Raw genomic sequence first — 12,402 nt, 5'->3', positions numbered from 1 at the left:
CCCCTCTATTTAGTTGCCTCTCATTTTGTTATTTTTCAAGAGCCCTTTGCAAGAACAATATTTTTGATATTTCCTCCAACATGCAAGACTGAACTTTAACGTGTCATGCATCATCGTATCTTTTGGAGTGACTCAGTATTCCTGTGTTAAAGAACAATAACCCACATACTCCGTCGCTTGATGATACTTTCTTTATTTTGACAAAGTTGAAAAATTAGAAAAAAAACAAAATTTTGATCTATCAGCGTTTTATCATCTTCTTATGAGCATAAAATTATTTATCTTAAAGAAATTCCTATTGCCTGCATGTTTTTTTCTAAAGATAGCCCTTACATCAGAACTAGTTTTGATTAAAAAAGTCAATACCAACAGTAATAATAATTAAAATATGCACAAAGCAAAACTAGCAGTAACAAAAATTCGAGCGGCCGCTTTCAAACGTCCCGCCGTTCCCTGCAATGCAGCCAAATTAAAAATGCAAAAATTCCTAGCAAACAGCTGATTATAGATTGGAGTGGACGACATCGCCGAATGGTCAAATATCCGATAATGTGGACTTAGTTTGTGGCGAATTTCCACATATTTTAAGTACCACAACTGGAAATATCGTCCGAGTATGCAACGGTTGCTTGAATTAAGGAGTTAACGGAAATAATGGCGAATAAAAAATACAGCATTCCCACGTCGAAAAGAAGATGGCGGCCGAGCCTAGGGGAATTTGCGGCGGTTCAGTTTGCGTGGAACGATGGTGGGCAGGCGCAGAGCCGAAGCCGATTCGTTTTCGGCGATCCCCACTCAGTCTTTTCGGGTGCACCATGTTCCTCGTTTCACAGTGCCGACGAGAAAACTGGACAAAACGCAATGTCCGTTCGCCATTACGGTCGAGAGGAGCTGCGAACAGTTCTCTCGAAATATATTCGGTTTTGTCGCTACAAACCGACTTTAAATGCAGAATAACGTAACAGAATTGGCGGAGAGATTACAGAGAGCATTGGGTAGCGATAATAATGTAAGGAAACCAGTAGTTTAGGAGATATTTGGGTTTTTATGTGAACTCATTGCCTATCAGAAACCAGGTGGACTGTGCTGTGCTTTTGCCCTTTGAGTGTACAAATAAAGCTACTTATCTGGGCGGTGATCGCACGTTTGTTTATTATTCGATCAATTTTGAACCCCATTTACCACTTTTCATCGTTTTTGACCGCTTTGGCCGTTATTTCGCAACGTCAGGCGACTAGCTTTACATAAGAAGACATAGCAGTGCCTCGAGTTTACCACGTATTATTCGATCCCCATATTAGAAATCGAATCAAAACCGTTTGATTTGCATTTTTTGGTAGTTTATTAACCCAACAAGTGAGTCTGCAAATTGCACGCGATACAAATAAATCCGTCAGTTGACACTTTAAGGGCGCAGTATAGTCTACTGGGATACAGGGTGTTTGGCTGGCATGATTCACCACTGGACCTGCTAATTTTTAACCTTTTTTTTTTTAGGTCATCGACATGCCCGATATTATTGATGTTATTGCACATTTGGAAAAAGTGGCTATTACCAAAGAGCTACTGGAGGTAAGTAAGGTCCACCCATCCTATTTATAATATCTACTTCCTCTTAAACCAGTACATGAATGAAAAGTTTGTTCACATTTTTTACTTTATTTTCTTACCCCCTATTCATAAATTCATATTTTTAGCTTTCAGTTTCAACTTATTTGTAAATCTTTTTGCAGGAAAATTGGGTTTGATATTGAAGCTGAATCGTTACAATCATGGCTTAAGTTAAACTCTGCAAAACCCCACCCTCGACTCTCATACTTTCTAAATACACATAAGAAATGTGTTTATGTCAAATTACTGTTATTATGATAGCAATGTATTTCTTATGAATTGCTTTAGACGAATCAAACTTAAATCATAGTTCAAATACTTGACTAAACGTTGGCCCTTCAAAACATTTTACACTATTTGCAAAGCATTAGGCCTTGAAAATTTGGCTTAGACGTTATTTGCCTGCCTATTTATGTCTATTCCAACAGATAGATAAACTGATTCTGGATTGTTCGAAATATATGTTACGCAGGTCAAGATTCTTTACATATTCCTGAATCTTTCAGATGATCTGGAGTTGGTTTTCGTTCATCTTGCAACAGAGTTTTCATGACATGTAAAAGAAGTTTAATATTTATTTTCTCCTTAGGCAGGGAAGGAATTTCAATTTATTGAAGTTGTAAAATGTGAAAGATATTGCCAAAGCTACCATTTAGTTTACCAAAGCATGAATTAAATCAATACAACTTACTTCCTTCATCCTTTATTATATGTATTATGTTCTTTGTTCATAGTTCATGTTTATAGTTTATTTCAGGTTGGTGCTTTCCATTTTAGGTTTTTGTCCAAAATTTTCTTACCAATTGATAGCCATATCAGAATTTTACAGTATCACATATGCATATCTCTTTTAAGATTTGTTATGCAGATTTAGTGCAACTTGATACATTTTTAAATTTAGATTAATCACAATGTCCTTTTTTTTCATGAAACATGCTTACTATTTGCGTAAGTAAAATACAAACTACATCAGTTATCAAATTATCATTAATCCTGAATTGACTTTTTATGGACTGAATGAGAGGGCTTTTGTACAAGTAATACCAGGCATCTTGTCTGCTTGGTCTAGTTGAAATTGACTTAAACATTTCAGGATATGCACTCTAGTTTTATTTCAGATTATTTTGGTTATAAAACTGCAAAGATAACACTGATAATCTACAATTTCTAAAAATACTTCGCATACACCAAATTTTATGAATTTGATATTTATTGTAAGAAATAAGAAATAGACTATACAATGTCAAAGTAATTTGGAATTGGCAATGTCAAGCTATCAATAAGAAATTTCTTTAGTACAGCTGGGACAACTTGTCTATTGATATAAAGTTTTTAGTCTTAAATATGCTTTTTGATATATATTATTTACATGACTAATAGATGTGTTTGTTATCCATAAACAAACCTATCTTTTCACTGCTTTAGAACAATTCTCTTTAACATCATCCAACACAACCTGTAGCTGTGAATCAATAATAACATCAAGCCTAGAGAATAAAATTCCTGGGATTTAATTTAGAATTTACCTCTCTCATTAATTAGAACAATTAATGGTTTTATCTAGTCCATTTAAAAATATATTCTAGATGTTTATTAACAAAATTAATTGCCTCTGGTAGGCGTATGTGGTGATTGTCAGTTGAAAGAATCAACAAATTACCCTTGAGGAACACCCGTCTAAATTTTGGTCGAGTTTGACATTCTGACTTCGCTATTAATTCCTGTTTGTCTAACAGCTTGCTGATGACCATAAAGATAATTCCTAAGCCACTTACAGGTGTTCAACTTATGGTATTGTATGTTAGCCATCAGGAATTCAATATTCAAACTATTGGGTGTCTTTATCACATCAATTATTACAGTTGGACAGACATTACCATCATCAAGAGTCAAAGCTATGTCACTGGTAATTTTCAGAAAACTGTTGTGCAACAGTGAACTGGTCAAAAACCAATTGATAATTTGGCATTAATTTATATTAGTGAAGGTAATGAGATTGCTTTGAAATTACCTTCTCTAAAACTTTAATAATGCTGTTAATATACTAATAGATCTATTAACCTTGAGGAGTGGTGTCCCCAGGGCCATTTTCCATTGGGCAGGTACTAGTCTTTTTTCCCATTGAATACCACCCGTTATTAATAATATTATATGCGGATAATATGTCAGAATTCTAATGCCTCCTTAGAAGAAAATAAACTTTCAACAACTTTAAGATATTCCATAACATATCTATAATATTTCAAATAATTCTTCTGAATTGATTAATAAGATACCTCTACAGTTTAATCCTCCATATACTTTTCTTCACCCAACTAATTTATAATTGCAGATCACCAGATTAGGAAAATACACCAATGAACTACGTCGGAAACTGACCAACACCGATTTACGTCATCGGGTCAAAGAATTGATGAAACGATGGCGGAACCAGTTTTTGCTGCCGGACTCAAATGGGCAAATCAATTCGTCTTCTGGAAAGGCTACTACCATAAGCCCTCTATTGGAAGGACACAATTCCGTTACCCCGGCGAAAGTAAGTCCATATCGTAAAACAAGTTTTTACAGCTATAGTATTTAAATTTTTACAAGGTGAGTCCTCCTATACCCATATCAAAGATGAGCAAACTGGTCAGTCCAGGCATTCAGAGGCTCGTTAGTCCTGGGCAATCAGGAAGGCTTGTGAGTCCTCAAATTCCAAAGAGACTGAACCCCCACAAATTAATGCCTCCAAGCCTGCAGGCTCACAGGCTTGTGAGTCCGCAGCCTCAAAAAATAAGCCCAAATTTACAACGCACGGGAAGTCCTAGCTGCCTGATGGATAGGCAAAGTGCCGATGTTAATTTGAATCAAGTTAAGGGCTTTAAGAGGACTGCCAATGATATGGAAAATATAAATGCTAAAAGGTACTTTAGAAGGTTGGTCAATGACTTGTTGATTCATGAAACATTTTTCAGAGCAAGGCTAAATGGAGGAATGACTGATTTTGATTTCTCCGATAACTCAAATTCCAGTTTCAAAGACGTTACGTCCGGTTCGTCGTCGGTTAACGTTGAAGCAAAGCGGGAATCCACCATCTTAAATTCCGATTCGAATTCTAGTTTCGCTGAAAGAACAGCCGAGCCGCATTTGGATCAGCTACAGCCAAAGAAAAGAGGACGGAAAAAAGGTGGCTTAATCAATAGCTTTGTGTGAACTAGTCTTATTCAGTTAGCGATTGCTGTAGGTTCGAAGAATCATAAAAACCTCTTGGACGAAGCCGAGACGTCCTTTAGCAATAAATTGGCCGTCTCGGCCTCGCGTGGTGGATCAAAAGTGAAAACCACCCAGGAAATATTGGCCGGAATTCAAAGCAAAAACACTGCCTTGAGTACTGTCGCCTCGTTGAAACCCTCTAAGGAGGATTTGGAGGAGAAGGCCGCCAAGCTGACTGAAAGAGTTTCCATTATCGACCAGAAACTCAACGCTAACGCGCATAGAAATAAGAATTCTCAGAAACGTAAGTATGAGCTGAGGTGAAATCGTAGCTTTGAAATATCCAAAATTGACCGTTAATTTCTAGATAAATTGACCTTAAGTGCCAGCAAACCAAACGAGCGAGTGATTGAAAGCGGGTCCGTAATCAACGACAAAAGCCTCCTCGACCGACTGAAAGAGGAAGAGAACGACGACGAAGACGTGGTCGTCGTAGACGACGCGGACTCGGTCAGCAGCCGGACCGAGGAGAGTCAAGAGACTGATGCGGCGGGGGCGCAGCCTCATGACCAGAATCTGCCTAAGTCACTGAGCGTGGAAGAGGCTCTTTCGCAGCTGCCGCCCATAGATAAATCTGTATTGGAGGAGGACTGTGAAGAGCCTCCTTGCACGTGTCGTTTGAAGGAGAATAAACCTAGTGCTTTTTCAATTGGCGATGAAGAGGAGGAGCAACCACCCCTCTATGAAATCGTCGAGGACCCGGCTTGTCCTGCAAAAGAGTTCCTCGAAGAACTGTACCAAGTTCACGAGGTGTCCGATGAAAAGATTCTCAGGTAAATGCAAATTGTCATTACGGGTTATTAGTTTTATCAAATTTCTCAGTTGTCTCTCTCTTTAATTTATTCAACTATCAAATTTTAACTTGGATTGTTAGTGTTTTAATTGAATTTTCTTGTCTTTTATTGCAGACGCGATTTTCATTGTTATTCTATTTGAATTCCCAACAGATTACACGAATCCTGTTTGCCGAACGTAAACGGTAACTGGAGCCTGGGAACCCCACGTCCAGAGCCTCCCAAAGTGGAGGGTCTGTACGTTAACGTAGTGCCTAATATTTACGAGCGTTTGGACAAAGATGTTAGACCTTTTGATTCCTTCAAGAAGTACAGTGTTTCGGAAGGCAATATCAAAGGTACCTAATATACTTTTAGAAATAAATATTGACCATGACGTCAAGTTTTTTTCCCTCCCTTCAAATAATATTAACACGATGAGACATCCGAAAATGTAAAAATATCTTATTTAAAATATTATTGTGTTATTAAATGACACGATGTTATTTATTTATGAAATGTATATTTTGCTGGCAAAATGACATCTTAGTCAATATTTATTTCCTAGATTTTATAACTTGGTATCCACTATGATAGTATTTTTATTATTGCAGGCGGCAGTCCTACGATTAACAATAGCGACAATGTGATAAAAAGCCCGCCGGAATCAATAAACGGAGGCGGAACCAATGAAAGTGATAGTGTGATAGAACCGGAACTAAACACGAGCGAAAATAATGAAAATAGTGATATTCGGACAGAGAAACTAGAGGTGTTCAGGGAGTGGTACGAATGCGTGGATAGGTCTAGCTATAACGAGGACACGTTGAGAATTCTGCCATATTGCATCTTAGATTAGTGGGTGCACTCTAACAAGTAACGTTGATTGTTTGGGTCGTAGTCGAGGTCCAGAGACTGCGTTTGAAAAATTGTCCTGTCCCTCCTTGTGCCGTGCTCAGTATCAAAATGTCATTATTGAATCATCTAAACGCTCCTGTTCCCTATCCAAAATGGACCCTACACTGACCTAAATGTTGGGGTGGCTAGTCTATTACCCAGATGAAAAATATTGAAAAGGTTTATTGTTATATTTATAAAAAAAGTGCCGGTAATAATTACAATTATTATAAGATGTGTTTTGCCTGCAAATTTAATCGATTTCATAGGTTGTTCCAATTTGTAACAAAACTCGTTGGGTGCCATAGAAATCAATTGGTTTACCCCTGCAGTATGGACATCAAGAACTAAGAACTTAGCGAATGCCTGAATGACTTCGTAAGGTATATAGACCATCTAACCTTCTGTACTAAGGGTGATGGTGTTATCAAGGAAATCTTGACAGATGTTGATTATTTCATTTTAAATTGATGTCAATGTCAGCATCACTCAAACTGTCAGTGCCACATTTGGAAGCCGAATTCGGTAATGGCATTTTGAGTGCACAAGGCATCAATATATCGCACTTCGACTTGTTAAGATGGCGAAAAGTGAAGTAAGTTTGCTCAGACGTATTTGAGCTTCAACGTTTGCAGGTGCATTTGTCTGTTAAATTTAAAAATGTTTTTCTTGCATGAACGTTTTAGCGGCAGCGAGGAACCGCTTTCCTGCAACTGATAAGTTCAAATTATTGGAATAAATCACCATGATTTGCTTTAATCGTCCAGACGATGGTAACCTAACACTTTACATAAGTCGCGTTAACGTGTAATGTGACAGGAATCTTGTTTAAACGAAAAGTACATGCTTCGCATTTTATTATGAATAGTCTCATCGGGCCAGCTTGCGTGATCGTATTGAACAGGAAGTTTTGAAGATATATTTGTTGTCAAGTATGTTGTTTATTTTATAATACAGCTTACATGAAGACATCATATTGGCATGTTAAATACTTTATGACTTATCTATATATTTCTTTATAAAGCCTGAATTATTGCTGAGCAATCTTCTGAAATTGTTAGGGAAATTGACTGCTCTTAGTGTACTGCAAACTTGTAAAAGAATAGCCGATTGCCAAAACTCGTAGGATTATAGCAAGAAGTAGCACGTCTCATAAAGGTATCGAATTTTGCAACTTTTGATCCTGTTAGCGTAAGTAAAAAATCGGTTGACGTCATCTGCGGGAAGTTCTTGTATCGTCCACTTAATTGCTGACATTTCAACTTAATCCTCAATTGCGGCCAGTGCTGTGTTTTAATATTTGCGTTCTCCGTTACCTACGACGAGGTACTTCTCATTCATTTTTACTAGTTGCGTTCGCAGCATGTTCGTTTCGTCCAAAAAAGATTCGCATTACATTACAATCGTCTGGAGGCGGCTTTACACATTAATATATTGCTTCAGCTTGGAAAAATCAGAACAAGTTCGTAAAAGCAAGTTTAGTGAGAGTAACATCTTTAAACAAACATTCGATACATACTGGTTGTTGTTTGTTTTTGTAATTTTTTAAAAACTTTCCTGACAACCTGGCAACACTGCTATTTACCTGCCGGTGACCTGCAACGCGTTTAGTTTTGTGCAGGCCATGTATTGGGTGACCACAAAAAACCTCGTAGTAGGTGGTGAATGGTAAACGTGGGGGATTCATTGGTGGATGAGTTAATCCCACGCATTCCTCTATTATTTCAACTTCTATTTGAGGTTTTTTTAATGGTCAGCTTGTGACAGAATTCTTACTCTTCCTACGAATCTGTTCGAAAAATTGGTCTGGTACAGAATAACCATATATTAGATGAAAGATATAGAGCGCATCAATCGAAATCACCTTCGTGGCTATAAAGAGAGACATCGTTAATAGAAGTAATTAGTATATGAATTATTATTCCGTATAAAAGAATGAGAAGGGCAAAACAATCGACTTTTATAGCACCGTCCGATGTCTTGTGAGTTGGAACTACATATAGCTCTAATCGATTTAAAATTGTTTTTTTACATTCGTGTTATTTCATCTCTGTCATAATACAGTCATGCATATACCTGCTATCTTTTTGTAAAATTTTGCACAATAATTCTTCATATATGTTGGTGAAGTGGTGTTTTTTGGGGCTGACAAATATTTATTTGCCAAGTATCATACAGTTATGAAATAATAAAGTATTTTTGGCAGCTGACGGTTTGTGAGTCCTCTACGAAACCAGGATAAAGTGCAGGTCTCGAATTATAATTTCTATGCTCTTGTAAAGATTTTTGACGACAGAAGGTCATTTTTGAATGTCTCCTCCCCAAAAACATGTCTTAGAAAGTACTATAGGTCGTTAATTTTACAGCAATTAAATCAAATTTTTGTATCCTCCCATGTTCGTCAACACGGCCTTCCAGGACATGTCTTATCGAAAGCTACTTAGAGGCAGTTCTGAGAAGAACAAAAACTTGTCACAAAGGAGCCAAAAAGGTAATATTGTACATTTGGAAATACACTACTGATCTCTAGGGCCTTACAAAATACAATACCTATTTTTTAAATAAGTATCGCCTTTTTAACGCGTATACAAGGTGTTTTTCGTAGAATATCTTAAGTGCTACCGCGTGGAGATCGTTAGAGCTGCGTTATATAATTTCGTAAGTTAATGCCAAAAATATATATTTGCGTTGTTGGTTTTTCTTCCAATTCGTGCAGTATATCCCCGATAGGATATTTATGTGTTAGTTTATTGTTACTTCGTGGTCGGAGATATACTGTATAACCTGCCATACGAGAGGGCAAATTTGAAACGAAAGTTTGGAATATTTTAAATATGCTTTTTTAACTATCATTGGGTATTTCTTAATCTCTTCTATTCCGCACCTGTGGCGGGCTGGAAGCTGTTTGTCATTATACAAATCGTGAGAAATTCATAAATAAGGGCCTGTTGAGAAGTACTGGCAAGTTTTGAAGTTCCTGTTAATTAGACGGTAATAGAAGCTGGTTCGATTTCAATGAAAACTATACCAGTACGTGAATGATTCTGCCCTTAGCTAAGTCTGTAAATTGATTGATTACCTACGAATTATTAGCCGGTATGAAATTTTGTCCTTTTGCTTTCGTTTGGACGGTCATCGGGCGGCAGGTCGTCGAGTTAATTAATTTATATCTTAAATTGTTACTATTTAGAAATAAATCTCCACTTTTCCAGTTAGTCTTTGTTTATTTTTGTGTTATTATTTTTGAAGGCCTTTTGGGGAGCGGGCTGACTTATCTTTTAGCCCCTTCAGAGAGCCCCGAGCTTTATAAATAATATATTATATAAGAAGTGTTTTTTTTTTCTAGAAATTATTAATAAATCTCTTAAAGTGTCCTTTTTCATTTCGGCTCCCGTTTGTATATATAATATCCTCGATAGATGAATTATTTGTACAGAATAATATATTGTTAATTTCTTTATGAGTCGACGTCAAATAATATCAACATTATTGCTTTTGTTAGTGATGTGTTTGATATATCTATTTACCATGCCTTCAGAATAAAGATATTTTCTATGACTCTAAGCGAACGTTTTATTTTATTTCATTTCCTGGATAGACCTCTTTCGAAGTGTGAATTAAGATGAAGAACTTATACAGTGTGTCAATTTCAAAACTTAGAATTGACTATAGCTCTGAACATTCAAAATTTTTTAAGAACATTCAAAAACTGTTTCGGCAGAATGCAAGGGGGAACTAGTTTAATAGGAGTTCCAAGTTTCTGCGTGTACCCGTAGGAAGAGTAGGTACCCCAATATTTCGAACTGTTTTTGAGGATATTTTTTAAATAGAATATTTCTGCATTAAAAATGTAACTTCTCAAAATTTAATTTTTTTTAATTGAAACTAGTTTTTATACGCAGTTTACAAAGACTTTTAAAATGAGGTATCACATGATGGGTATTGCAATTTAAAATTTGAGAGTCGGGGTAGCTATTCCTCTTAGGAGTACACGTAGAAACTTCCAACTTCTATTAAACTGGTTCCCCTCTATTCCACCGAAATAGTTTTTGAATGTTCAGAGCTATAGTCAATTCTAAGTTTTGAAATTGATACATTGTATATTTACAGTAGGTTAAAAAGTATTCGTATATCTATTAGGTTGCGGTGCCCATATCCATGTATCTTTAATGGTTTGGCGAAATCGAAAACGTACAAAAAGCGGTTAAAAACTGGGTTTAAAAAAGAACTCTTTAAAGCAAAATAAAAGTCAACAATATTTATTGCAAATAAGAACAAATAATAGTTGAAAATACTTCAACTAAAAAAGTATTCGTACACCTCCGAATATATATATATTTTTTTAATTGTAAGTATGCATCTCTGATAAAATATTGAAACGTATCAGTTTAGTGAAGTTTAGTAAAGTGTTTTAAAGTAATTCAATATTAAAATTAGTCAATGGGTCGAAAACGAAAGGAATTTAACATCGAAATCAAGAAACTTATAATGTGTCATTATCAACAAGGTAAATCGGTGAGAAAAATAGCTAAAACGATTGATAAACCAACCAGTACTTGTACTTATTAAACCTTTAGTTTATAACTGCCTTTTGTATGTTTTCGATTTCGCAAAACTATTAAAGATATAAATAAATACAGCACCCTAACAGGTATACGAATACTGTTTTGACCTACTGTAGCCCCTTTTAGTTTGTCCCTGGTAGGCTGAGTAATCATTAATCATTACGTCATGGCCTCTGCAACCACGCGGAGCGTACTGAACCGTATTGTTGGCTTATGAAATATAATTTAAATTCTTTTAAATGTATAAAAAAAAAGGTTAAACCGATTGTTATTATGGTATTACTTATGAATCTACATGAAATTGTAGAAAACAATTCGTTTCTAGAAATCTAGAGAGTGAAGATGAACCATGACATAGCAAATGCTGATGGAACTGCTCCAAGGCTTCGGCAGTCCAAATCTCACGTTCGGTCATCAGCTTCATTATCAGCACCAACAATGGGTTCTTCAGTGACGAGTTTTTTCAACCAAGTATTTCAAAGACGATCACATCATCTTCAGGTCCGTATTTTTGTACATTCTGATATTAAAATTCTTAGGTTGACACCGGACACCATCGTGTAACGACAAAAAAGGATGTGTTTCGAGGGTGTTTAGCGAGATTTGAGATTTACAAAATGCACCTTCACTCTCGGACCACTCTGAGCTTACAGTGGCTCAGATATTGTTTTGTACGAAAAAGAAGTCAACAACCTTCATAGCTATATAACATACTATATTATATTATAACTAAGGTTTATTGGTATGAAGCCTTGGTATAATATTTGTACTGGGTTGGTCCGTATATCTAGAGAGCGCGTACTACTTTTATTATTATTATTTTTTTACTTTTTATTATTTATTATAAGAAAAAGAAACATTTTAAATACAAAAGTTACAGGGTTTATCCTAAATCGACAGAAAATTTTACGTAACGTAGCAGACGAATATTACAAAGTTAAAAAAGGTCATAAAGCTGGTAAATTTATGATGGAATACACTGTATGTTTTATAAAAAGTGAATCGATTTTCTAATTTCAAAAATATATATAACATCTTGATATTTGGTTCAGTCTTTTTCGCGGTATTTGCATTGAAAAATCGAGATTATATTGTTCTTCAAAATCGCAGTTGCCATGAATAAGCAAATGGAACGAACGTAATTAGCAATTATTATTAATTAATTTATTAATTTAACCTTAGAAATAGTAAATTAATTTCAAACTAACATAAATAAATTACATTTTAATACCACGGAACCCAGACAACATTTTTTTAAAAATTAATCATCTACGAAAATTCAAAATTTACAAGTGCTGAAT

The 12,402-nt window shown here is 35.7% G+C and overlaps 1 protein-coding gene across 1 annotated transcript; it reads left to right on the top strand.

Annotated features, from left to right (window-relative positions):
* The first annotated feature begins 549 nt into the window (after positions 1-549).
* Positions 550-10,100, top strand: LOC136416466 (mediator of RNA polymerase II transcription subunit 26-like). Its single transcript, XM_066401654.1, has 9 exons — positions 550-1,009; positions 1,498-1,572; positions 3,944-4,147; positions 4,204-4,517; positions 4,569-4,780; positions 4,838-5,110; positions 5,174-5,639; positions 5,814-5,998; positions 6,254-10,100. The coding sequence occupies exons 1-9, from the start codon at positions 947-949 to the stop codon at positions 6,496-6,498; spliced, it is 2,037 nt and encodes a 678-aa protein (XP_066257751.1). The 5' UTR covers positions 550-946; the 3' UTR covers positions 6,499-10,100.
* The last annotated feature ends 2,302 nt before the right edge of the window (positions 10,101-12,402 follow it).

Source organism: Euwallacea similis, chromosome 2 (assembly GCF_039881205.1).
Source record: "Euwallacea similis isolate ESF13 chromosome 2, ESF131.1, whole genome shotgun sequence".
Classification (NCBI taxonomy): Eukaryota; Metazoa; Arthropoda; class Insecta; order Coleoptera; family Curculionidae; genus Euwallacea; species Euwallacea similis.
The sequence above is the reverse complement of the archived record's forward strand: the minus strand, read 5'-3'. Positions and strand labels throughout refer to the sequence as shown.